Source organism: Gigantopelta aegis, chromosome 7, assembly GCF_016097555.1.
Source record: "Gigantopelta aegis isolate Gae_Host chromosome 7, Gae_host_genome, whole genome shotgun sequence".
Classification (NCBI taxonomy): domain Eukaryota; kingdom Metazoa; phylum Mollusca; class Gastropoda; order Neomphalida; family Peltospiridae; genus Gigantopelta; species Gigantopelta aegis.
The window spans coordinates 31,499,144-31,525,523 of record NC_054705.1 but is presented as its reverse complement, the minus strand read 5'-3'; the positions used below and the strand labels follow the sequence as shown (position 1 = coordinate 31,525,523).

General features: G+C 38.5%; 1 protein-coding gene across 4 annotated transcripts in view; it reads right to left on the bottom strand.

Annotated features, from left to right (window-relative positions):
* Positions 1 to 6,225: 6,225 nt before the first annotated feature.
* LOC121376911 (double-strand-break repair protein rad21 homolog) overlaps positions 6,226 to 26,380 on the bottom strand; it is a 38,890-nt gene continuing 18,735 nt past the window's right edge. The window contains exons 3-13 of one of the 4 annotated variants that reach the window (XM_041504696.1): positions 25,642 to 25,871; positions 24,695 to 24,801; positions 23,088 to 23,702; positions 14,427 to 14,645; positions 13,197 to 13,259; positions 12,337 to 12,435; positions 11,614 to 11,784; positions 10,235 to 10,458; positions 9,622 to 9,733; positions 8,154 to 8,521; positions 6,226 to 6,602 (exon numbers count right to left, since the gene is read on the bottom strand). In XM_041504696.1, the coding sequence (XP_041360630.1) occupies positions 6,303 to 6,602; positions 8,154 to 8,521; positions 9,622 to 9,733; positions 10,235 to 10,458; positions 11,614 to 11,784; positions 12,337 to 12,435; positions 13,197 to 13,259; positions 14,427 to 14,645; positions 23,088 to 23,702; positions 24,695 to 24,801; positions 25,642 to 25,871 (2,508 nt within the window). In that variant the 3' untranslated portion in view covers positions 6,226 to 6,302. The remainder of the gene's footprint in view (positions 6,603 to 8,153; positions 8,522 to 9,621; positions 9,734 to 10,234; positions 10,459 to 11,613; positions 11,785 to 12,336; positions 12,436 to 13,196; positions 13,260 to 14,426; positions 14,646 to 23,087; positions 23,703 to 24,694; positions 24,802 to 25,641; positions 25,872 to 26,380) is intronic. The other 3 variants (XM_041504699.1, XM_041504700.1, XM_041504701.1) reach the window with 3 other exon arrangements.

The window sequence follows — 26,380 nt, the reverse complement described above, 5'->3', positions numbered from 1 at the left end:
GCTATATTTTTTTATATAGCGTTAGTGGCTATAACATTTTTATTAATATCAGCAGGCCCATGGATTTTGGTATGTACCTTTGCCTGGTGCAAACATACCCTGAAAAGGACAACCCGTTGTTCAGCTCTTTCTCCCAGGATATTGGTTTAAACAAAAGCACCCACTAAACTTGGCCGGAGTACACCCATTTTACACAAAAAGCACTACTTTTACATGGGCCGGAATTACCACAAACAAATCTTCAATGTCAACAAATTACACATGTTTACAAACTACATGTTCTCCCCTGTCAACTTCAGTCAAACAGTTGCCACTTCAAAGCTGTCTGCCATGAAATAATCAGAGTCAAACATCTGACTACATACGCGGACAATTTCCGGATTTTCGACAACCAAATGGGAAGATAACTGTGATCTGTGGCCATCAACTACGTCGAAACTAGCTCAATTTCAGTTTTGGTGAAGCGTTCTAAATTATGCGTTAAAATTCCTACACGAAATTACGCAACAGCTTTTGACTTTAAACCCACGGGACATTTGCAAATTGAATAGCACCAAACCCACCACCCTTGCCATCTTCCGATCCCGGTCAGGCTGTGCTCCCTTGCGCATGCCAGCGCGGGCGATCCCCTCTAAACCTTTTCCTGTCTTAGTCGAAGCCGGCACCTGCACCCACGACAGGGATCTTTTATACGCACCATCCCAGACATGGTAGTACATACCACAGCCTTCATGGTGCACTGGCTGGAACGAAAAATACCCCAATGGGCCCACCAACGGGGATCGATCCCACATCGATCGCGCGCTGTCCCGCCCTCTATACATATGGACACAAACGTTTAATTGTGAAACGTTCAGCCGTTTAGATTCAATACCCGTCCTTTAAATTCGCTACGTACCAGCTTTCAAAATTGTTGAAAATTTAATTTGCATTAGCATTTTCTTCATGGAGAACTAGCATTTATTATTTGTACAAAATTACTCGCAATATTATGAGTCAAAACAGTGCAAGTAATTTAACATAACCCAACGACTGTAGTTATGCATTATTCTATGCTAAAGTGCACACAAAAAGATCTCTTGGCAGTTGCTTTTGTTCTTGCATTCTTAGTATGGATACAATCATATCACAAAATAACCTACGGGCTCCCATTTTTGTAGGGAGAGAAGGGGGGGGGGGGGGGGGGGGGGGGGGGGGGCGGGGCGGACAGAAGGCCGATTTCGAATCATTCATATTAACGTTGCTGTCAAACAGCTTTACACTGAAATTACAGGGTTGCAAACGAATCAGCACAATTTTTTTTTCATTTTTTTTTACCTGGGTTACAACCATTATTGTGGGTAGAATGATGCAAATACATGGTTTCAGGCCAGCTCATTTTTGCCCAAGCACCGAACTCTGGTCGTTACGCTTACGAGTCTAAATGTATATGTAGATTTTAAAACAAATATCCCTTTCCCCAAGAAATCAAACTGGGTGTTGAGAACAAAAGCAAAACAACGCTTAGTTTCTTTCTGCATCAATTTATAAAAATGATCTTTATTTTACAAAATAAGATGCTATACCTGACATGGATATTTGAAACTGAAAAAATCCCGACTGACACAGATCTTAAACGTAACAAGTAATGAAATGACAACATGAACTCTACCACAAATCTCCACAACAGATGTAGTAAACGAAAAATGTATAAAATGAAACATGTCGGCTTATCTTCTCAGAATATAAATACTGCAATTGTGTTGTCATGAAATCTACCACCCTCCCCAACCCCCTCCCCAACCCCCTCCCACACACACACCACGAGACATTAAAACGTAGAAAAAGCTCCTAATGTATTTGAGGATTTTAAAAATGCTTTAAACCACAATTCTGAAAAATACTTTAATGTAGTGGTTTGATGTTTATAGCTACCAGACTTAAATAGTGAAATTGTTTTATTAAATCTTTTCATTAAATAAAACATGATGAAAATAGACAACAGCACAAATAAATTAATCTTGACTTACAAAAAACATACACCTAATGGTTATTTAAAATTAAAGACAAAAAATTATGGGAGACAATACAATATGCATTGAACTCCCATGGAACAGCGTTACCAAACACTAAAATAATGGATGAATATGATACCCAAGCAAGAAAAACACTTTGGCCATTAAATATCAAAGGTGCATGGACCAACAAGCTCATTTTTTAAAAATCTGATCATTTACCAAGATCATACATGTAAATATACATGGGATATCCATTTGAACTTTATTATTTAACCAACCTATTAAACAAACAGAACAGTGAGCGCGAATAATGGATAACTTTAGCAATATATCCAAATATCCAGTTTGTTAAAGACTTTAAAAATGTAATTTTTGAGTAAGATACTTGAATAACTACTTCTTTTTAAGTGCTGAAACAATTTTGAAATTCATTTTACTTTGACAGTGTGTTTATGTAAAATGTGTCAAACGCCATCTGCATTTTATAAACAGTAAGCAGTCTGAACAAATTCTTATTTTGGATTATTCATACATGTATGTATGTATGTAAGCTTGTTAAACAATGGAACCTAAGGTGTGTATGTCATGTGAATCACATTAATTCTGAGACAAACAGCATACCACCTGCATGTTAAAACTGGACTGCAACTCACAAGTTTAAAATTTATAATAAAAAATATGGAAGATCAAAACAAAAACAAGAATTTTCCATTAACAATAAATTCTACAAAACTGTATACATATTACTGATGGAAAGAAAACACACAAGTCAGGGACTTATCCAGGTATTCTATGGGTCCAAACACAGGCCTTCCTAAAAGAAAGTGGCACCTTATGTCATGTCATAGGGTTGTAGTACACGCACACACACACACACCTGTCATCGGTGCTGGTGTGGTTTGGACCTGCTCTTCCGAGCCGTACAGGAGTGGCAACGAAAAGTCCCAAAATATATATGTAATTATGTCTGTTCTAATATATTAATTTAACAGCGGTGTACTGCATTATTCAGTGGACTGAAAACATGTCCCAAGTATGATGTACTTGGCATCAAAACTGGGACCATGGCAAAATACAGCAGGATATGACTTGCTTTATCCGTCATCACATTCTGTCAATAGAAACGGTGGATGGAGGTTAAATATAGATAAAGCTATCATAGTAATGAATTAAATCAAGTCTCAATACTAAGTGTTCCCATATTTCTTTCCATCAGTATATATCGCTCGTCAACCAATACACTATTCCATAAAATTAAACAAAATCTGCCAAAGAAACTAAATCAGTAATTACAGCAATATGTATTTTGCATTCCAGCAGATCGCCTGCGATCCATTTACATCATAATGTAAATTAATTTTTGAAGGAGGAAAAGCAAAAAAGGTTTTATAAACGGTTACTTCACCTTCCGGTGGAAATATGAAACATTAATTCATAAAAAGCTAGTGCTTTAAACATTTTGCTTGTGAATTCAGCAGTTAAATAGTGATAAAATTAGTTTTTATTAATAAAGATTACGCAAGGTTATAATGAACTGAACCTACATGTTCAATGTGGGGGGGTGGTAGAACCACCATGGCAGTAACAATTTTGTCAGTTTTCATAAACCAGTAAGGGACACAAGTGCTGTTTTTAAAATGAGATACAGGATTCCCCCACCCCCCCAATATAAACTGATTAATAACTTTTTTTCACTCCAAATAATGGCAGATGCATAATAGAGCCCCACGTGACATCCAAAAATGGTTAATGTTACATGTGTTTTCAAAATAAAGAGTCCAGATACTTTCAGTCATAAAATTATAGAAAATATAAAATATCAAGGTAATAAAACAGTAAGTTTTAACACAAGCTGAAGTTTATGTAAAACTTAAACCATGGCATTACCATACAGATGACATTAACACTACTAAAATATTCTCTGCAAACATTTAATTATTTCTGCAGAATTTCACATATATACATAAAATAGGTAAGGAAAAGTAAACTTAAAGAAACACTTCAAGTAACTTGAGACCAGCAGAGCTATCATCTTTCAATAAACAGCAATACACAATTTCCTTAGTGGGACAGTGTGTTTTAAAAAACTCAGCAGAGTAAATGTGGGAAATGAATACATACAATTGCGTAAAACATTTGATATATAACCATGAATGTAAATACATGAATCTAAAATTAAAAATTAGGAACTTTTAAGACTTGATACGTTGCAATGAGAAATGAAACAAGAATGAAATCACATCAACGTACTATTAATTAAATACACGGAACAGGTCTTGATTGACAGATTGTTTCACCACATTTTAGCACTATACACACACAAAAAGAAATTTTTTTATTTTACACTTTCCATTGAAAAACTATTTTTGACACCATTTATAAAAACCCTTCCCCACCCCCCCACCCCCTTTTTGATCTCCTAATCGTCTAAATCAATGTCACTTGTTACTTGACATCAGGTCTTCACCATCTTCATCGTCATTTCCATCAAAAACTGAAAGGTTAAATCTGAAGAAAGATCCATTTTACTTCAGATCAGATGTTTAAATAAAATTTAAGTAAAAGTGGGACAAAAAAAACCTAGATAAATGTAGTACTGTATCCCAATATATGTGTTCTAAAAAATATTATTAATTTATGTTCATCTCAGGGGACAATATTTCAAAATCTTAGGTAACTGGGAGTCGGTTCATACAGTTTTACTTAGGTGACCAATTGTTCGGTTACGTGAATATTGTTCTCGTAACCGACGAGTTAGGCCTACCTAATCTTAATACATTTAAACTACGGTTCTGTGCTACATTGGGTGGTTCAAATGTATTTAAAAACAAAAGCCGAATTTTACTTTCATTACTTTTAATTTTAGAATGCAATTATTCACCACGTAACCGATTGGCGGTTCTCATGATTTTAAAGTTGCATAACAAACACACAGACAGAGAAACAGAACAGTTCTCGTGAAATATTGTGCCCGGCATCTTGATAAAAAAGAAAAAGAGTAATAAAAAAAACCCCAACAGGGAGGTTTAGTTAATTGTATGCATGGTATTGTTAGTCTGTTCCAATGGCATTTCTTTCAGTTAGACTATGCAGGGTAAACTTATGGCAGTGCATTCTACCGATGATGATTATTATTTTTAATCAAACAAAAAATGTCAAACATACCCAAACATTTGAAATGGGCACTAATTTAGAATTGAAACAAAGGGAAACATCTATTAAAAATCAGTGATGTAAACCACAACCAGTTTTCACTGCTACCATTTTACTGAAATAAACACTAGTACAGTATACGAGATGACTATAAAATGCCTTTTTCTGGGTCAGATTCTGTCAAAATTGCAAGTAACAGTGTTTTTTTTTTACTCTATCAAAGTTTTATTTTTGGGACTATATATACGTTGATATCCTTGGTTAAAATCTATGCTATCTGACACATTTTGGAGGAAAGGATGATTAAAATGTAAGGAAACTCACTGTTCCATGAGAAGAAAACAGCTAATCCGAGGAGAATTCCGACCCCTTTCCCATAAGCAATCCAACCTCCACTCAGCAATACAACTGCAATGTCGGCGACATACCTATCACAATCTCCCCCTATTACTCCACCGAGACTCTTATGGCTCTCCATAATCCTCATAAGTTGAGGGAGCAATTAACCATTTTCCACAATTGTTTCATGTTTTAAAAAAAATATAAATGGAAAGAAAGTTCTTTTACCCACAGCACTGCATATCAGCCATGCCTACCAACCAGCACAGGTTCTGCCTGGTATTTACTGAATTGGAAACATTTGGCATGGAAACTATCATGGATATTTAATCAAGAATGATAATAAATGTTAAAACACATATTTACTTGCAATTTACATGTCCCAGTGCTTTGAAAATACAAGTTCTATTTATATCCTTGCTCCTGTTCAAAGTTGAATAAGTTTATTCAATTGCACGCAAGTCTTTCTTCAGGGCAAACCCCATCAAACCAATACGGAAACACAAATTCACTACAAGTTGCACACATCCCCTCCAAGGTGCATATTCCAAGAATCGTCCCTTATATCACCAAGTAAAGGAAAAACAAAGAGCTAACTCATAACATAACAGACAGACAAACAAGTTTTAAACTCTGAACTGTACAACACTAAGAGAATGTTGATCCCAGCTGATGGGGAAATTCCCGAGGGGTGATTCTTTTGAATTGTGCCTTGTAAATGAAAATATGACCAATGTCTTTTTTTTTATTATTATTATTATTATTATTGGTGATCCAGTGACTGAAAATGAACTATGTACAGCAGTGCTGTCATTAACACACCATGCCAAACTTGGGTCCTTTCTCAATGAAGATATCCCCGTATGGCTCAGTTTGTTCCACAACAATACACTGGTGCTTTTTCAGCACTAGCAGCGTGTAAAACCGAGATGCTGCTTGTTTGCGGTTATGCCGTCTCGCCATCTCCTTGAAACTGAGAGAATCCGATTGTCTAAACGCAATTTCGAACACATGCTGCATCTGTGCCGTTCTCTTTGTCCATCTCTGTTCCTCCTCTTGAACAGTCTCTGGCATTTTGTCGTTTTCATTATGCTCCTCCATGTCATCAAACGTCTGTAAAACAGAAAACATTAATAGAATTATCCATTTTCTATCAGAACATGTCAGCTGTGCAGATGAGTGAAAAAATTAATAGCATAATTTCTTTTCTATAAGAATAGTCCAGCTGTGCAAATCAAAAAACAAATTAACAGTATTATCTGTTTTCAAAAACTACATTCCAGTTGTCAGTGGTACATTTCAACTTTCAATTTTTTTAAAGATTAAACAATCCCTACAATTATATCCCATGACAATTCCATGGAGACTGTCGGACTAGATTTGATTTCCTCCCCATGACATGACCCCCTCCCCCTCTTACATTTCTTGTAATTACAGCGATTGATGAAATTATGTTTTATTTTAAACACCCCCCTCCCCATTTATTACTTGCTAGTTATAATTAATGTTACTATTCCTCCATTTGGTCATCTTGAAAATTAATCATTAACATGTGCTTAGAGAACTCAGCTCTTTTAGTATGACTATAATAATCATACTGAAATATATCCAACTGGTCTGGGAGATCAGCACAATTGTCCCGAACTGGACAGACTTTGAGAGTACTACCCCTGCTATTAGAAAGATGGGCAACAATACACATGGTTCATACAGCCACTCACCACTAAAATTCAAGGCCTTTTCAAGTCAGCAAAAACCTTTTTCAAAGCTCCTTACATATGCGACTTGAGTGCACTTTCGCCCATTACAGATAAATCCAACGTTTTCTTGCAACAAGAACACACCGCCTTTCTATTGTCCACTTTGCATTCTCTAAACCAGTCATATTCGGATAACCATTAGCAGTTAAAAACAGTTTTCCCCATTTTTACAAGTAGTACCTATTTTTGAAACAGGAAAACTGGCTTCTGTTGCCACCATTTGCATACATGCTTTCGGCACAGAAATTACCGACTGTCAAAGGGAAATAACTCTTTATTTCATACCGTGCAAAACAATTTCGTCATCAATTTTAAAGTAATTTTTCATAGCTAACAACTGTTTAATTGTGGATTATTATTTTTAAATCTATCAAATAATATTAAATAATAAGTTTATTAAAATATATAATTCACTACATATGATTATCTACTAAATTCAAGGGCTTTTCAAGGCCAAACTACAATAATTCAAGGCCTTTTCAGTTTCAAGACTGCACCTCAAATTCAAGACCTTTTCAAGCCTGTGCGAACCTTGATACAAATGATTGAAGTGTTACAATTACAGGATGTAATACAAATGATTGAAGTGTTAGAAAAGATGGGCGACTATACAAATGAACATACCGGTGGAGCCACAAATTGCAGAGAACATTTAGTTCAGTATCGTGTTGCGATTCACTACTCAAGTTTCAGAGATCAAGGAAGGAAATGTTTTATTTAACAATGCACTCAACACATTTTAATTACGGTTATATGGCGTTGGACATATGGTCAAGTTTCAGAGATCACTACACAATTTTAAAACATTAAACAGTAGTTGCTGATCAATTATGTAGACTAGAAATATTGCTAACCAACATGCTGTTTTTGCTGAAAAGATGGGCAACAATACAAATAAACTTACCGGTGGAGCCACAGATGGGGGACCCACCGACGGTGGCCCAACAGATGCTGGCCCTACAGAAAACGGAGCAATCGACGGCGGTCCATCCTCCATGTTTGGATCATAGTTGACCAGTGACTGGTCCTGCTGCAACACACTATCAACAGCCTGTGCTGACGGCATGTCGACGATGCCCTCTGTAGCCTGAGCAAGCAGATCCTGCTCTGCAGTGGACGTTTCGTGAACATGAGGAGTCTCGGGCTGAGGAACGTCTTTGGCGGGTTTGCCCAAAGATTTCTCACTGCGTCTTGACCTAGTTATTGTGGTATCTTGCGTGATGGAAGGTTCCTCGATGATGGTGCTCATCTCAGATTGCTGGGTTTTGTCAGCTGAAAAGTAAAAAAACCAGGAATTATAGTGTGACTGAAATACTGAATAGCAATGTAACCAATATCCAATAAAGTAAGAAACTACTTGCAGTAAATTAAATATACGGGTAGAGATCCAGGAATTAAAAAAAAAAAGAGTAGAAAATTTTAGTCTTTTAATACTTCACCTATCCTCAAAACAAATGCATATTCCGCTAAGGATAGTAGTTCGGTTCGAAAATCCCAACAGCCAATAAAATGGCTTAACTTTCTTCTTCTTAATTTGTTTCAAGGACAGGTGAATTTGAAAAGAAAAAGTTTAAAAAAAACACAAAAAACCCAGTGAATGCAATTCCATCTTGAGAGTGTACTGCTAAAGTAATGTCTCCTATAGAGCCCAACAATTCTTTTATCTCCTTTATTTCAAGTCACAACATTTTCAACTGAGTATCTTAACCTTCTGACTACTGCAGGTGAGACATCTCGACATACTGTACTGTATACAGGGCATTCCCCAATTCATATTCCCTGCCGTTTTGCACATGACACTCACCGGAAAAGTTTTTTTGTAACAGGAAAGTTTAGTTTACAGCATGCTAGTTTTTGTTGTTTTCCAGTGGAAACTAGCTTGTAATTTTGAGTTAAAGAAATGGTTTTTGGCAAGTATTTTCGCTTGACAACAATGGCAGCACATCGCTGATTTTGATAATAAATATACTGGACAGCTGGCAAGAAATGCCCTGAAGTAAACGCAACTTTTTAGATTTTTGTCTAATTTTTATCACCATTAACTGATCTAAAATATCATAATTATTATAAAAACCCATGGAAATAATACTTACCGATTCATATATGAACTTTATTTTATGTATTTATATAACATTAAGTGAATATATGTCTGTAAAAATTATAAATTTGTACCCACTCAACATGGTTTTTGTCAAAAATTAATCCAGTTGTCTAAAGGTTAAGGCATTGCAGGAAAAAACCAGGTGGTCTGAAAAACTATGACAAACATATGGAGACAAAACCTATAGTCTGTTCGGATTGGACTGGTACTGGTACGGAAGTATAAAACCTTGTCTGTTCTGACTGAAATGGTATTGAAGTACAAAACCTACCAAGTTTTTCCTCTTCTCTCACTACTTCTGGTGCATCAAGATCTAATTTATCTACATCGTAGTCTTCCATCCTTTCCTTGAGCTGCTTTGTAACAAGGTTTCTAGTGAAGAACTGAAATGTATACAAAACAACTTTGAATATTCTATCCAAATTAACAAGCGGAGGAAAAGGACTATAGTACATATTAACATCAATAGTAAAGGACTGATAATAGAAGCAAGCATGGCAACTGACAAACCAGTATTTGTCTGCCACTGAATCCGGCAAATTCATTTTAAGGATTCTGCCAGGATCATAAACATGATTAACATAGACATTTTTGGATTCTGTCTTATAATCTAGAACTTGTAATCCAAAATCTGGGATTCACAGAAACATGCTAAATTCGCAGCCTGTATGTGTATATAAACATTTCTATATCTAAAATATAGTGATCATAAAAGAATAGTTTAGTACAAATCTGACCAGCAAATGAGAAATACCCAACCCCAAACCTATTTTTATATTCAACTTCAACAACTCTCATCCACACTGACAATCAATTATTCTTCGCAAGAACCTTTTTTGCACACAATTCAATTTACAAATCGTATCAGTGGACCAATTACGTACCTTGCTTGTTAGTTTTGAGACAATGGGTCTTCCTGGCAGAGCAAATAGTTTTTCAACTCCTCCGGTCTCTTTCCAATGCATGAGCTTTTTGGTAGGAGGGGCTAGGTCAAGAGTTGTCACAATGTCCGACGTATCAGAAAGCTGCAACTTCATGGTTTCACTGGGGATTCCCTTCTGCTCATCGACTATCAACTTCCTTTTCCGTTTAGTCTTCTTTTCAGTCCCTGATAATAAAATGAAAATGGCATTGCATCAATACATTAATAATAGTTAAATTAAAAAAATACTACTATTTTGTAGGTCTGACTGTGTCAATACAACCCTGCAATTGCCCACGGCAATCGGCAATGCTATAGACTATATTTAGGTCTTCTTTTTTATTTAATGGCAGGTTTTTTTTGCAGTGGACATTTTTTTAATTACAGGGGTTGCAATAGGCAAAGTGCACAATTGCTATAAAATCAACGTTAGGCCAATTAATTTCTACTCGATCCTTTCACCATTCCCCAGTCATATCTACTTGTAATAAACATTGTGGAAAATAAGTAATATAACAAACAAAAAATATTTGCGACCAACCTATGTTAACAGTTGTAAAAGTTAGTCACCAAGTAAATGAACTTATAATTCAGCCCTTGAAATTCAAATCATATTGTGATGGCAAATAAATACCCAATAATGATTAAAAAAGAAAAGAAAAAGTGTGCAGGTCAATTTTGCAACAGCTTTTTGTGGTGGCACTACAGATTGCCGTCACAAATTTCAAGGAATGTAACTTTATACTAAACATTTGTTGCTGGTCGTCTACAAGAACTATCTCAAAGTCTTACCAGACAACACTCATCTAGGCAGAAATGATATAATTTTTTTTTTACAAGTTTAACAAATAGTTACATAAACTAAATATTAAATGAGGATTTGTGATTTGTACCAAGGTAGCATTTGACTTAAGATTACCGGTGAGTTAAATGATATGCCTGTCAGGAGTTTGGTGCAAAACCATAGATATTAATTAATATGTTACGGGTATAGAACATAAGACATATTATTTGATTTATTTTTATCAGTGACCTAGTAATTGTATGTGGCACATCACCATCCCAAGTTGTTCCTACATGTGAGGTTTGATGGTCCTGTATGCAAGATATGATCTGGACATGGATTTACTGTGAAATGTAGTTCATGGTGATCTAGTATAGTATGTAACACACTGCCATCCCAAGTTGTTCCTACATGTGAGGTTTGATGGTCCTGTGTTCATCTGTATCCAAGATATGGTCTAGACAAGAAAAAGTAACAGACGAATGTATGGACAATGCCATACCATAATATCATAGATGGGTGTATAAAATTTGAGCACATTGGAGAATATGGCCTACCAGCTACTGCAGTCACATCTAATGGTTCCAAAGCAAAAGCTTCTTCCTCGTTTGGCACTAATGTGGTTTGTTCTCCTGTAGAAAGGGCTGAAGCTCCCGCAGCCGATACTGTGAGTACAGGAGGCGCCAGTTCAGAATCTCCCTCAGCAGTGTCTGATGCAACCTTCGCTTCTGTAAATACACAATCATTTTAAGAAAACCATTCCAGAGGAAAACGGTCAATCAAGTTACACATTTTTTATTTTTTATTTTGGATGTATGGGAACTAATGGTGTTACAGTAACAATAGTAAATAGTAAAATGTGTTCAAAATATTTTTTATCCAATAATAAATGGAAACTACCTATTGATATAAAATAACAAGAGACAAAGTATGACATGCATGAGGATCTTTGAGGGAAAAGAAAGGAAAAGGCCAACAGTAAAAGGACATGTCTTAGTTGAAATTAAGCAAATGTGTTCCTCTAAATAAGAAGCATAAATTGATAGGACAGTGTAAACAAACTTTTTGATACTTGAATAAAATTTGGCATGACAATTTAAAGCTAAATCCCACTTCAAAGGGTTTCTATTTTTGATAAAACATAACCTTCCATAATCCAATCATTTTTATTTGTTACAACTAATATTTCCACCCCTCTTCTTTTTCTTTTTCTGGTTGGTTTTACTGATAATGGACAATTAGGATAAGTTCATAATGGACAAAAAACAAAAACAACTTGCCTGCTGGTTTTGCCACGGCTTCCTCCACTTCTTGAGCCATGGACACTTCTGGCATTGGCGTGTCACTGAACAAACCCCCAGCATCCATGAATTCTCCACCTGCATCACAAACTTACACCTTGAACATGTTAAATTAATATATCATAAGATTACGGCAAAAATACACGCCAGGCAGTGAATGAGATTTAATTTGTTAGGATATCGCCTAAAACTATGTAAAAATAATGTAATCTGAATATTGTGATATTCCATATCATAATTTTCTGTTTCCAATATAAAATCCGGGATTTGCAAAAGTATGGAATCTTGCAAAATTTGCAGCAAGCATACTAACTTTGAAGGTACAATACTGTTCCAAGTAATAATAATACATTCCATGCTAGTTATCATACAAGATCAGTTTAAACTGGACACCAAAAATTATTAGTAATTTGTAAGAAAATTAATATTTTAATTAGCCAGAGAGCCAATATGACAAAGTACACAATTTTAGCTTTTTGCTTTAAAACTAATAATGAAATAAATAAACAAATTCAACTTTAAATTACATTCCGTGATGAGAACGCAAATAATTTGCATAATCAGCCTGCATTTTAAAACAATGTATTCTACATTACAAGTAATGGACGTTAGATAATTTCTGAAACACCCTTGCTTACTTCTCAGGCACTGCATTTGGTTGGGGTTTTTTTTCTTTTTAAGTAATTCCTGCCAGGTAAAATGATATGATGTATATATTGTGATAATTTTCCATCTCATAATCTTATGTTCCTGACTGATTATCTGGGTTCTAAAAGCTTATTTTCTGGTTTATAAAGTGCAAAACCTAATAAACATGTAACAATAAAACTAAACCTTACCAAAGAGGCCGGGGTCAACATCGCCAAAGTCATCATTATTATCATCATCGTCATCACCAGCGTCTGATTAAAAACATAATTAGTAATAACAAGTAACACAACAATGGTTAATATGAACATAATGAACAGAGTGTGCCTCCACACCAACAAACGTACATATTTCTGAAATAAAATGATTAGAATTGTAGTTTTCCCTCAAAATTTAAAAAAAACCCTGTTAACAGAACATACTTACATTACATCTGAAATAAAATTATTAAAAGTGTACTTTGTTTTCTTCAAAATAAACTTTTACTGGTTAAACATTTCAAAACAGAAATGGAAAAATGTAACTGCTTCATACAAAGATTATAAAACATTACTTTTAGAAAATATCACATAACTTTGAAACTTTAGAACACATTTGTCTTAAAAGGAAATAATTCTCAAAACTGCTTGGTTCTCTTCTGGGGTTACAAAATGCTCAGTATTATTCTCCTAATATTACAAAATTCTGTAGTAGTGCACTGGATTGAGGAACATTTTTTTTCAAGTAATGAACAGGCCTCTACAATTTCAAACTTTGCATAACTTGAAAAGGAGTTATGTTAAAATAAATTCAGTATTCCATTTCGTTCTTCCATAACCCATCATGACAATGAAAATAAATCATAAATTTATTGCGAGAACAAAACTATCATTCATAACATTTTTTGCTAGGACTGATTATTCAGTAAATATTACACCAAAGGTAAACTAGTTATGACAAATGAAGTAGCATGATTCACAATTATGATAGTTTCTTCAATTTGTGGGGGCCTGGTGCATATCAGGACCATTAATTTGATTGCATGTCTCATCAGTTTGATATGGAAATATGAAGCCCAGTTACATTAATCAATTAGTAGAAACTTGGAGAATTAAATCAGAATAAAAATGAAAATAAAAACAATTTAAAACAAAAAAGATTCCAGAGATTTTATCCAAGATTTTCTGCAGTGTCTAATGTCTGATAGGATTAGGAAAATAAGCACTATTTAATCACAACTGGAATGTTGTTAGGTCACTGAATGATGCGATGCACTATTGTTAAAGTACTTCATCAGAATAGATATAATTACAAAAATATTTACACATCAAATTAGGAATTTTCAGTGCCATTTGCTTTGGGGAAGGGGCCTATGTTCAGTACCGCAGAATTCCTGGATAAACCCCTAGAATCATGATTTAAACATTATAAATCTGACGTACCCATAAAAGCATCTCCAACTGTTCCACCAAATCCATCTTCCCCAACTGGAGGCTCCAAATCAACGTCCATAGATTTCTCCATCGATGTGCTGTTTCCAAGAGTCTTGTCACGACTTTCAATAGGCACAGATGACAAATCGTGTGATTTGTAAAGTGTTTCATCAAGATGGGACGCATCTCGCAGGATTTCCCGTTCATCAAAACCTATGTCACCAGCACCTAAGGATTTGTGGAATTTTTTTTTAATTCTGGAAAAACCGGTTTATCTTTGACTACTAACCCCAAAAAGAACATAACATGTTCATACATACTGCAACATAGTTTCCAGAATTGTACAATTCAAGTTTATGAAAAAAAGAAAAATTCTTTAATTACAAATGAACTTGTATAAATAATATTTTACAAAAAGAGGGATACTTTTACAACTGTTGATAGGTAAAAGTTGTCAAACGTAGTAACTTGGTCGAGAATAATAATAATAAAAACTGATAAAACAAGGGCTACTCAATATTAACAGAAGGGGGAAAAAACAGGAGATCCACTTACATTATAAGTATGTAAATATTTCTAAAAATAAAACTAGTTTATAGAAGATTAAAAACTAAATAGAAAACTACTTTAAGTCATTCCAGAAAGATATGTAATGAGCATGGAAGGTTATTTTTAAATCAGATGGGTGCCGAGTATATGAATGATGACTGTGTATTTCTTATAGAACGCAAATTTCTTCAGATATAAAAGGAAACGGTCACAAATGCTTCTTACCAAATTATTTATTAGTCTAACACTGTTGTTAAAATGGGATGAAAACTGATCCTACTGAAAAAGTAACAGGGGCTCTTTCTGGGAGGGGTGTAGAGGCGCAGGCTAACTTCATCAAGGGCAATTGCAAGCCATTAGGATTTCAAATTTTACGTGTCAATTTACAGTTCTTTGCCATATGATCATTATGGAAACTTTTTTTCTTTTTTTTTGAGTAATCATGATGGATTATGTTACATAAAAAGATTTTTGGCTCTGTGATTATCAGCACATTATCAGAAACGATTGTTTCTGTGAAATCCTGTAGAATGCATATTTATTAATTTTTTAATATTAAAAAAAGCTAAAAAAGAGAGAGAACTAAGACTACCTTCTGCCGCTACAAAACATTAACTTCTGGAATAGCAATAAGCTAAAAGAAACACAAAACATTCCAATTGGAGTCCCATCTCTTCGATATTCAGATAGCAAAATGGCTTTGATGGTGTAGGTGCCATCTTGGGGTCAAAGGTTAAATTAACAGGACAATGATAAAATCAACGATCCCACATGAAAGGAAAACAATATTTTATGAATATGAAAGAAAAATAATGTAAGTATGAACTTTGTTGTTCCAACACTTTTAAAACATTTTTGAGAATTATTCACAGGCAAACTGTTCTAAAAACCAGTAAAAACAAATAAATAAAAATAAAACCTGCATCATTAAAATATATAGTTTTTTTTTTTTAAAAAAGCTACTTAAAAAGACCATCTTAATTGTAAATATGAGTTGAATACCGATTTCATACTTATTACCTGTTATGCAGTTTCGCACAAAAAAACTACGTAGGCTTCTATCAATCAGATTAAAATATTTTTCAAAATTTTACTAATTTGCCTAACAAACTTTTTTTTTTTAAATAAGCAAGTTAGTTGTTTTGCTTAGGTATCAACAATTTAAAATCAAATTTTCATGAACATTTGTAAAATCAGTTTTAAGACTGATATAAGACATATGCATTTAATTAGAAAATTTGTTTCTAATTTTCATTATTATTCATACTTACCTAGTGCTAGCACAACAAATATGCTATTCAACCTGAGTCATACCTACACACTGCAGAATTCTCTCCCTTGCCGGATATGCGCAATGCTATCCTTGCACGGGCTACCTGTAACTTCATTCTCGGTTCAAAGTCCACCCACCGAGGGAAAGCCTCATAGGGGTGGGTGGGAGGTATAGTTTGTTGTGCTAGCACTAGGTAAGTATGAATAATAATGAAAATTAGAAACAAATTTTCTAATAGTCTTATTCAACTTACTGTGCTAGCACAACAAATATGCTATAACGGACGTGCAATGACACCGTTAGAGCACGTGAATTCAACATTAATGGGAGGAGGTAAGAAAATAGAGGACTTACCCGTACCCAAAAAGCTCCTTTGAAGTAATGACATGGAGATAGGACGAACCACGACATACGGTAACAAGGAGTCAAAAAACTTTTGGGAATAAAAAGGGGCTTCCCAAAAGAAAAACTCATCCCCATGAAAAGGAGGAAAAACATCTCCCCAGGGAGAGGAAACGGTAGACAACACTACAAAAAACCCCATCCCTCAGAAAAGAGTGGAGTGTTAAACATGTCCGAAGTGTGAAACGATGGCAGTCGGACGGAAAAGAGGTCGACCCCTTTCCGTTGCCCTGCGCACAGACACGACGTGTTGAGCCGCAATGACTGTCTGGATCCTACGCGTACCGTCAGGACCAACCGCCATATCCCGGAAATAGAAACGGTCAAAAGTGTGCCGTCCTTTCCAAAACCCCTGCATTCATGACCTTTATAATATCTAAAGAGTCATGAAAATTCAGGGAAGCAGAAATGGCTCGGATCTCATGTGGTTTAACAGAGAAATTCCGTAACACATGATCACCCGCCATCTCATATGCTAGCTTGATGGTAGCTGCTATCCATCGAGACAAAGCATTTTTTGTGACATCACCCGGCCTAATGGTATAAGAAATAAACAATCTCTTTTTACCCTGCCGCCGGTTTTTCGTACGCTGCAAAAAATACTTCAATGCTCTCACCGGGCAAAGAAGTCTATCCGAGTTATCAGATGACAGTGTACGAGATAAACTGTGAATGACAGTAGGTGGAAACTCTTCCCCTGGAGACTGGTTTTTAGCAACAAAGATAGGGTCGGTACGTAAAGTGACAGACCCGTCCGAATTGTAATCAACCAAGTCATGCAAAAAAGCATGTATCTCACTGATCCGACGACAAGCTGCCAGTGAAACCAGAAACAGAGTCTTCCACGTCAAGGCACGAAGACTAGCAAACCTCAACGGCTCATAAGGCGCACCCTTAAGAGCATGTAACACCAGAAAGACATTCCATTTCGGAATAATGGAAGGTCGTTCAACCGTGGATTGTAATGATTTAAGTAAATCATGCAACACCAAGTTGGTAGAAAAGTCACGACATCCACACTGTTTAAGAGTAGTGAAAATCGCAGCTCTGTGACTTTTCACTGTCGTGACTTTGTTTCCTTTCTTGGACCAACGCCAGAAAGTACTCCGCTAAATCGTTGACAGTAGGCGATAAGGGATCGAAATCCCGTGCGTTCGCCCAACGAACCCACATACGCCAGTGACACTGATAAACCGACTCGGTAGATTTGCGCTTTGCTGAAGAGACGAGATGCGCAATTCTTGTCGAAAAACCTCTGCGTCGCAAGGAAGCCCTGATAACCTCCACGCGTGAAACCGGAAGACCTCCGGCTTCGGATGCCACACCGTCTGACTCAGTCGCTGGCTGAGTAGATCGGACAACACTGGTAATCGGAACGGGACTGCCACTAACAGTGACAGGAGCTGTGGAAACCAGGGCTGCGCCACCCACAGAGGAGCTATCAACGTCACGTGACAAGGTTCCTGGACCACTTTGGTCAACACCTTGCCGAGTAAGACAGGAGGAGGGAAGGCATAAAAATCCAGTCCCGTCCAATCCATACTTAACGCGTCGTACTCCAACGCCAATGTGTCCGGTACCGGGGACACGAACACCGGCAATTGGTTGTTCAACCGTGTGGCAAACATGTCCACCTGTGGACTGCCCCACACCCGAAGAACCGCTGCGACCACCCCTTTGTTCAACATCCACTCCGTCTGAACAGGGGTATGTCGACTGAGGGCATCTGCTAACACATTCACCGATGAAGGAATGTGTTTCGCCCACAGAGTGGTCCCTAGTTGGTCGCAGAATTCCAAAATCGCAAGAGCTTTGCGACCCAAAGTCTCCGATTTGGTTCCACCCCAACGATTGAGATATGCACACTACCGACGTATTGTCGCATCTCAACAGAATTCGACGGTGTCGAAGAAGAACACACCGGAAATGAAGACAGGCACGATGCACTGCCTCCATCTCCAAACAGTTGATATGAAGCTTCCTCTCGGAGAGATTCCATACCCCTGAAATGTGTTGATCCAACAGATGCGCCCCGTACCCGTGCAGCGACGCATCCGTGAACAGGATCAGATCCGGAGCAGGGGGGTGCAACGGAACCGATAGGGACATGCACTTGTCCGACAGGCACTCCTGTATCGGATGAGTGAACCATGGGCCCAGAGGCACTATCGTGTCCCAATTGTGACCGTCCCACCGTGGGGACAAATGCCACTGGAGTGGTCGTTTGAATCGTCTGAACCGCACGATCAATGAGGCCAGAGATTCGAGGTGGCCCAACACCACGTGGAGAGATCGTACCGTAGTACTTTGCTCCCCCATCAAACGTCGCGCCGACGTTTGGAAATTGTGGATACGCGCATCGGTGGGACGAACCGACGCTACCACAAGATCGAAGACCACTCCGAGATATGTGAAAATCTGAGCCGGCGTTAACTCCGATTTCACCCAATTGGGAATAAAACCCAATTGGAGGATCGTGTCCAAAACCAACCCGACATTGGTCTGACACTCCTGTTGCGACGAAGCTGGGATCAACCAATCGTCCAGATAGGTATGCATTCGAACCCCTAACAAATGAACATGACCTACCACCGCTTTTACCACACGTGTAAAAGCATGGGGACTCGTCGCCAAACCGAACGGGAGCACACGAAACTCGTACGCTTTCCCGTCGAACAGGAAGCGCAGAAACTTCCAAAACGCCTTGTGCACCGGGACATGGAGGTATGCGTCTTTCAGATCGATCGACACAGCCCACTCCCCAATTTGAAGCAGGTTCCGGACCGAATGAACCGTTTCCATTTTCATGGAAGGAACATCGACGTAGACGTTCAGTGGCTTCAAATTTAGGATTGGTCTCCATTCCCCATTTTTCTTCCGGGCGAAGAAAAGATGAGAATAAAATCCCGGAGTGTCCAGACTGACTCTCTGGATGGCCCCTTTGTCGAGAAACTCGGCAATCATACTCTCCACTAAAACGCGCCGACGGTAACGGCGGCATTCTCGGAGTGGAAGTAAGAGGGGGGCTCGAAGAAAAGGGTATTTTGTAACCGTGTCGAACGACCGACAGAACCCAGGGGTCGAGACCAGGCAGCTTGCACCAATTTCGAAGGAAATGGCGGAGCCTGCCCCCCACGGGTATGGTTGCTAACGGTACCTCCGAAAGCAACTGCCGATCGTTCACGTACCCTCACCCCAACCGCTTACCACCCGTAGGCGCAACGCCTTTGGTGGACTGAGAACGGAACGCAGTACGACGTTTGCGTCCTCGCTTAGCGGAAGACGGGTTGTTACCTGGTTGCCTCCTAGTGTCAGGAACCCTAGGGATCTGATCCGACTGTAAAAAAGCAGCCTTTTTTACAGGAGGAGGCTTGAACCCCGAAAACGTGGACCGACGTTTACCAGAGGTTGAGGGTCGAGTGTTCGGGACTGGTCGCGACAAATCCTTGTCTAGGACAATATTAAAATCGGGACCGAAAAGTAAATTTTCCCGTACCGAACGTGTACGAAAAAACGTCTTCGCAACGTTTGACGCACTCAAACCCGCCAGGTAATGGTCACGCCGTAACAAAAGACTGTTCGCAAACAATCGGCCAGATAACTGAGCGATATGCTTAGAGGCTTTTGACGCAGCCTCCAAACAGCCTTTCGCCATCGCGGGAAGGCTCTCGACAGCCTTATCCAAGCCAAATAGGAACGTACCTAAATGGTTATTAACCTGGAACATCGACTTAGCCAGCCGTTCGAACGATTCCAGATCCGCGATTGGCAATGACACATGCGGCGATGGGGAACAAGCGGCTCGGACACTAGCGGGAACGACCGCCGGATGTTCGAGAAAATCCGCCCCCAACGTCTCATAGGAGTCGGCACGAAAAATGCGCGCTCCCGTTAGGATTTTCCCCGTAGGCAGTGCCGTTGGGTACTCATCAACACCCACTCCCAGGATACGATCACTGCCAGTGATCAACACATCAATGTCACAAAGTGAACTGTGCGCCTCCTGTGCAAGTGGTAAACCCGACTCCTCACGAGGAGTGACCAAATTCAAAGAACGGTTCCCGAAGGAGACACCCTTGAATGTAGGCTGGGCCTCAACCTGAGGTATAGCGTCCCCGCATACCTGTCGGACCTGGTCCCTGACAAAAGCCAGAACCGCCGGATAATCGCACTCCTCCTCTACCTCCGAACCGAAGTGAGAGAGAGCTGGGTCAGCGACAGAATCCGGTCCAACCGACGCTTCCTCTGAAGCCAGGTCACTGTCCACTGGATCCCGAAGATCGATATGGACTCCTCCCCCTAATCGAGACGCCCCTAGGGCAGCGTCTCCCGAGACGGAAACAATAGGAACCGAACGACAATCCCTAACTGCATCGTCAAACTGCTGTCGAGACGCAGTTTCTGCTGGTTTTGGCGGAAAACCGGGGGGGGGGGGAGAGAGGGGAAATGGGAGCCGCACCCGTCGGTCCCGTCTGCGAAAGCAATGATCCCAACTGAGGCGAAGCGTTCAAAAATTCCACAAAACTCCGAAACAACGTTTCCTGAAAACCTAACGGTCGTTCCTGCGCCAAGTGCGGAACGGTCGGAGTTTGCGGCCACAGAGTACCCCCAACCGAGGGGTATCTGCGCGAACCTCGTCCTCTATCGAGTAAAGTCGAAGAGGTAGGGACCAAAGACGGTGCAAACTGTGAGGAGATGTCCGTTGCTACCGAAGTCACCGGACCCTTGGGGTAAACATATGCAAACGGAGGACCCAAACGGGATGAGTCCTCCACCCAACGGTAAACATCGGTCGGGATGCCATCAGAGACGGATCCCGGCATCGGAACAACTGGCTCAGTTCGAAGCAAACTGGCAGAACTCTCCTCGGGCCTTGAGAATGCTGAGGTGCCGAAGCGACTGTCAGCAATCGAAGGCAAAGTCGGGGCCACCTGCTCTGCGGACGAAGCAGTGGACCTATGCACAACGGAGTGCATGTGCTCGGTAACCGATGAAGTCGTCAAAACCGGTGCCGCGACGACTCCACCCTGCCCCCCTTCTGTTTGTAAAGGTAACCGTAACGACGATGGCGACGCCCGCGACGAAGCCACACAAACAGAGGAAGGCGCCGTCACTAACGAAGACGGCTCACGTACCACGGTCACAATAGGAGCCGGGGGGGGGGGGGGGGGGGGGGGGCGCTCCCGAAGTATCTGTAACTGTACTCGTAACACGGACCGAAGAAGAAACACCCTTGTGTTTCCCCCCTTTCCGGACACTTTTCGAAGTGTCTACAGACTTATGGGACCTACCCACTAAGTCCGACTTGCCGACTACTGCCGAAGCAGACGACAAGATTTTGCTGGTACCCGAAACCTGAGTCTGCGAACCGAACCGACCCCACTGGTCAGGAGACCACGTGGCGCAGATCTCACACTGACGGTCTTGAGAACAAGACCGACAGTCCGGACACAACACGTGTGTGTCTTTACGTCGTAAAAGAAATGGACAACCATCTCGCGCACAAACTTTCCATGCGCTAGCTGTCAACGAACTCGCGTCGGACATGGTAAATTCAACACAGAATTCCCAACTACCAACCGTATGTCAAGTTCAACCAAAAAAACAAACACAAAATTACAAGTAAAGAAAACTTTTTGCCAAAGCTTAACAGGTGTTAACAGGTGGACTGCAGAATTGAGAATGAAGTTACAGGTAGCCCGTGCAAGGATAGCATTGCGCATATCCGGCAAGGGAGAGAATTCTGCAGTGTGTAGGTATGACTCAGGTTGAATAGCATATTTGTTGTGCTAGCACAGTAAGTTGAATAAGACTACTACCGTATACGCAAATATTTTCGCAGCTAAAATAATTCGCGATCAGGCTTTCATTTTACATTTTTGTGAGGAATTATTTTTGCGACTGTTTCCCCCGATAATAAAATAAAAATTACCCATATTTCATTTGCCAACTCTTTTCAACTGAAGTTATGTAACCAGGCAGGTTTACAGAATTGTGTGACCGTGCGGACCTTTGACTGCTTGATTCTGATATGGATTGGGCGTGTAGTGATAAGACTATATATTATACGGTAAATAATATTATACCAGATCGGAAATAAGTTCGCACGTAATTAAATTCAAGGTGCCATCAACGTGTTCGCAGTATATTTTATTCGCGAACATATTTGCGTATACGGCAAGTTATTTTACATGAAAAATTTCAGTTGCCACAATTGCTGAAGCAATGTGATATTTGAAATCTTGTCAACGAATAAAATGTTAAACATAAAATACACTTTATTTTGGTCATCTTTTGAATTTAAGACAAGTTTTGCAGATTACTAAATTTTAACACCCCGAAAAAACCTACAAAAATGCTATTTTTGGATGCCTGTGAATAAAACTATGGCCAGACTCCAATTGGAAAGGAGATCAACCTTTGACCCCAAATAGACGACACCTTACCCCGATCAGATCCACATGGAGAATCGATGGGGTCATCATCATGAAAATTTGAATCACAGTCCGATTGACCATCTGGCCGGGAATTATGGGAAGTGTAATCCCATTCACAGAATCCTGGGTCGGAGTCCAAACCCAGACCACTGTCCAGATGCTCCAATTTGTGTTTATCATCACATGGCTTATTATTAACAATCTCCGAGTTGAAGTTATCACAGTTAACATTGAGACACAACTGTCTACTCCCTGAATTATTATTGCACAACTGTTTACTGTAACTCCCTGAGATGGGTGAAGAAACAGTTGTGGTGATCTCAGTGGCACACATTTTGTCTGGTGGGACATTAGCATTAATGTCTTCATCACTGTCAAGGCTTATACCACTGTCCACAGTAATGCGTGACGACCGATCAGACAATGGCGTCATAACATCACTTTGTGCTAAGCACTTGCTACAAGTGGACATAGGTCTGTTTTCTGTGTACAGAGTTGTCTGACAAATTGACAGAATCAACTCAAAATCTAATGGAGTTCTTGTGAAATCGGTATCATAACCATTTATTATTATACACATATCTTTTTCACTTATTTCTCCGCCAAAACCTTCATCGATGTTACCTGGTAAAAACGAAAATTTCACATTTTCTTAGTAAACACTTGCATGTTTTTCAATTCATACTTTATGGAAATAATTAAACAGATTAAAAATATACATACAAATTTATAAACTATAACCAAAGAATTGAGTAAATGATTATACTTTAACCTTTAGACTACTACTACTGGATTAATTTTTAACAAAAATCACGTTGAGTGGGTACAAGTTTATAATTTTTACTCACATATATTCACTTAAATGTTTTATAAATACATGAAATAAAGTTCATATATGAATCGGTAAGTATTATTTTCGTGTCTTTTTTTTTAATTTGTATTATTTTAGATCGGCTAATGGTGATTAAAATTAGGCAAAAAATCGAAAATGTTGCGTTTACTTACGGGCATTTGTGGCCAGCTGTCCAGTATTTATGTCCATTATTCCCGATAACAGTGGTTTTCTGACCAGAATTTTTTTTAAAACCCGAACTACGATTCATATTGAAATATTTGGTAATTTTCGTTGTTGGTAAAACGATCAAATTTATTATCAAATTAGCTGTTACAATCAGCTATCGATCCCTGAAAATTACCGTGACGTGCCGCCATTGTTGTCAAGCGAAAATACTTGCCGAAAACCACTTTTTGAACTAAAAATTTCAAGGTATTTTCAATTGAAAAAATCAAAACAAAAACCACCATTTTGAATATTATATTTCCGTTTCCGGTGAGTGTCGTGTGCAAAACGGCGGGAAATATGAATTGGGGAATGCACTGTATACAGTATATCGACTGATGTGACGTCGGGCGAGATATCTCGCCTGCAGTAGTCAGAAGGTTAACAAGGAGAAATAAAAAATGAAGCATTTGATCTACTAACCAAATCTTTCCTACTGTTTTCCACATCTTACTGAACCATTGCAATCTATTTGCAACTCTTTCTTAATGACGGCTGTATGTCAAACAAAGTGTTCTTACTAATGACATAAAAATATATTACAGTAAAGCCTCACCAAAGCCATCATCGCCCATAAAAGCTATGCTGCCTAAATCTTCTCGCATTGTGATTTCTTCCGGTCGACTTTGATTCACTGAAAACTGTGCCTGTACATCAATATCTCTGAAGTCAGAACAATAAATAAATTGTAATAATTATGCAACAATGAATATATGGTGTAATCAATCTAAAAATAAGGTGTCCTCTGCATTTAAGTTATTTTCTGTTAAGTTTACCTCTATCAGTTTTAACGAAATTGCCAAATGTGAATTAATGTTGAATTTGGCAAAATTATCTCACCATTAATTTGCTAATATGTTAATTATAAAATCATGTGCCCTTTATAGGTATACTGACATTTTGTCAGTTTGGTTAACTGAAATATGAATTTGTTTATTATTTTCTCAGGCCACAGGATTTCAAATTGCATGGGAAACACTTTTATGGTTCCGTGCCGTGTGATCATGGGAACCCATCGGAAACAGTCTTTAAAAAATTATAATATATATTATTTTCGTTGGATAGTCATAATTGATATAATAATAATGAGAAACAAAATTTTGTTTCTGTGATTATATAAACACAGTACAGGCATGGTACCGGAAATGATTGTATTTGTGAAATCTATGGGCCCGTTTTCTGACAAAATTTACCAAATTACTAATAATATTTCGGGTCCAGTTTAAAACCTGATATTTCAAAGTAATCATTTCAATAAATTATTTTTAAAAATTTGTATCACACATGAAGTTGAAGAATAAAAAGGCTATATGGTCTGTTCATTAGCAGGTTACAATTATTTTGGATAAATTGTTCCAACCACTATGCACATGTATCATTATATACATCATTAATTTTTCAACCTTAATACACCGATACAAGATGATAAAAAAATTAATTGCAGATTTAAAAAATAAAAGGTCCTATGGTAAATCCTTTATTATTTTGCTTGGAAATGCTTACTCCAAATCAGCCAGTGTTGTTTCAAAGTCATGAAAGTTTTCCTGAAGTGTTATAGCAGCAACAGCCGCTTCTCGGTTCTCTTCCGGCAAATCGACAACACCTGGACGAAAAGCCATCTTTATCTTCACAAAGGCTTCATTACAATCAGCTAAGAGGTATTTTGCCTTTCGGGAATAAATCCTCACCACTCCAAGCAAAAGATGACCTGATGTACGCAGAGCCATTTTCACCTGAAAATATTAAGCGTGTGTTAATAATGGTAAAGTATGTTTTGTTTAACGACACCACTAGACCATATTGATTAATTAATCATCGGCTACTGGATGTCTGACATTTGGTAATTGTGACTCGTAGTCAATAGAGGAAACCGGCTACATTTTCTTAATGCAGCAAAGCAGGGGTGCACAAATCGGTTTTCTGCGCGCCCGGGACAACCAAAATATGTTGCGGGCAACCATTCTTTGTCAAACAGTTGCCCGACGGGCAACCAAGAAAATGAAAAACAAAACTTCACGACACTCGGACAGTCACGGGCAATTAAAAAGTATCGAAACTAATAACTTGACTGACAGGCGATATAAATATCCACCCTAACGCTGTCATCCACTCGGCGTCCACTGTGCATAATTTTGACGAGTTCAGTGACAGATACGTTTCAGAATGGTGGCTATTGGCAAAGGGCACAAGACGTGAAAGGCCACAAACTATACCAACAACCATCCAGTTTTGAGCAAAAAAT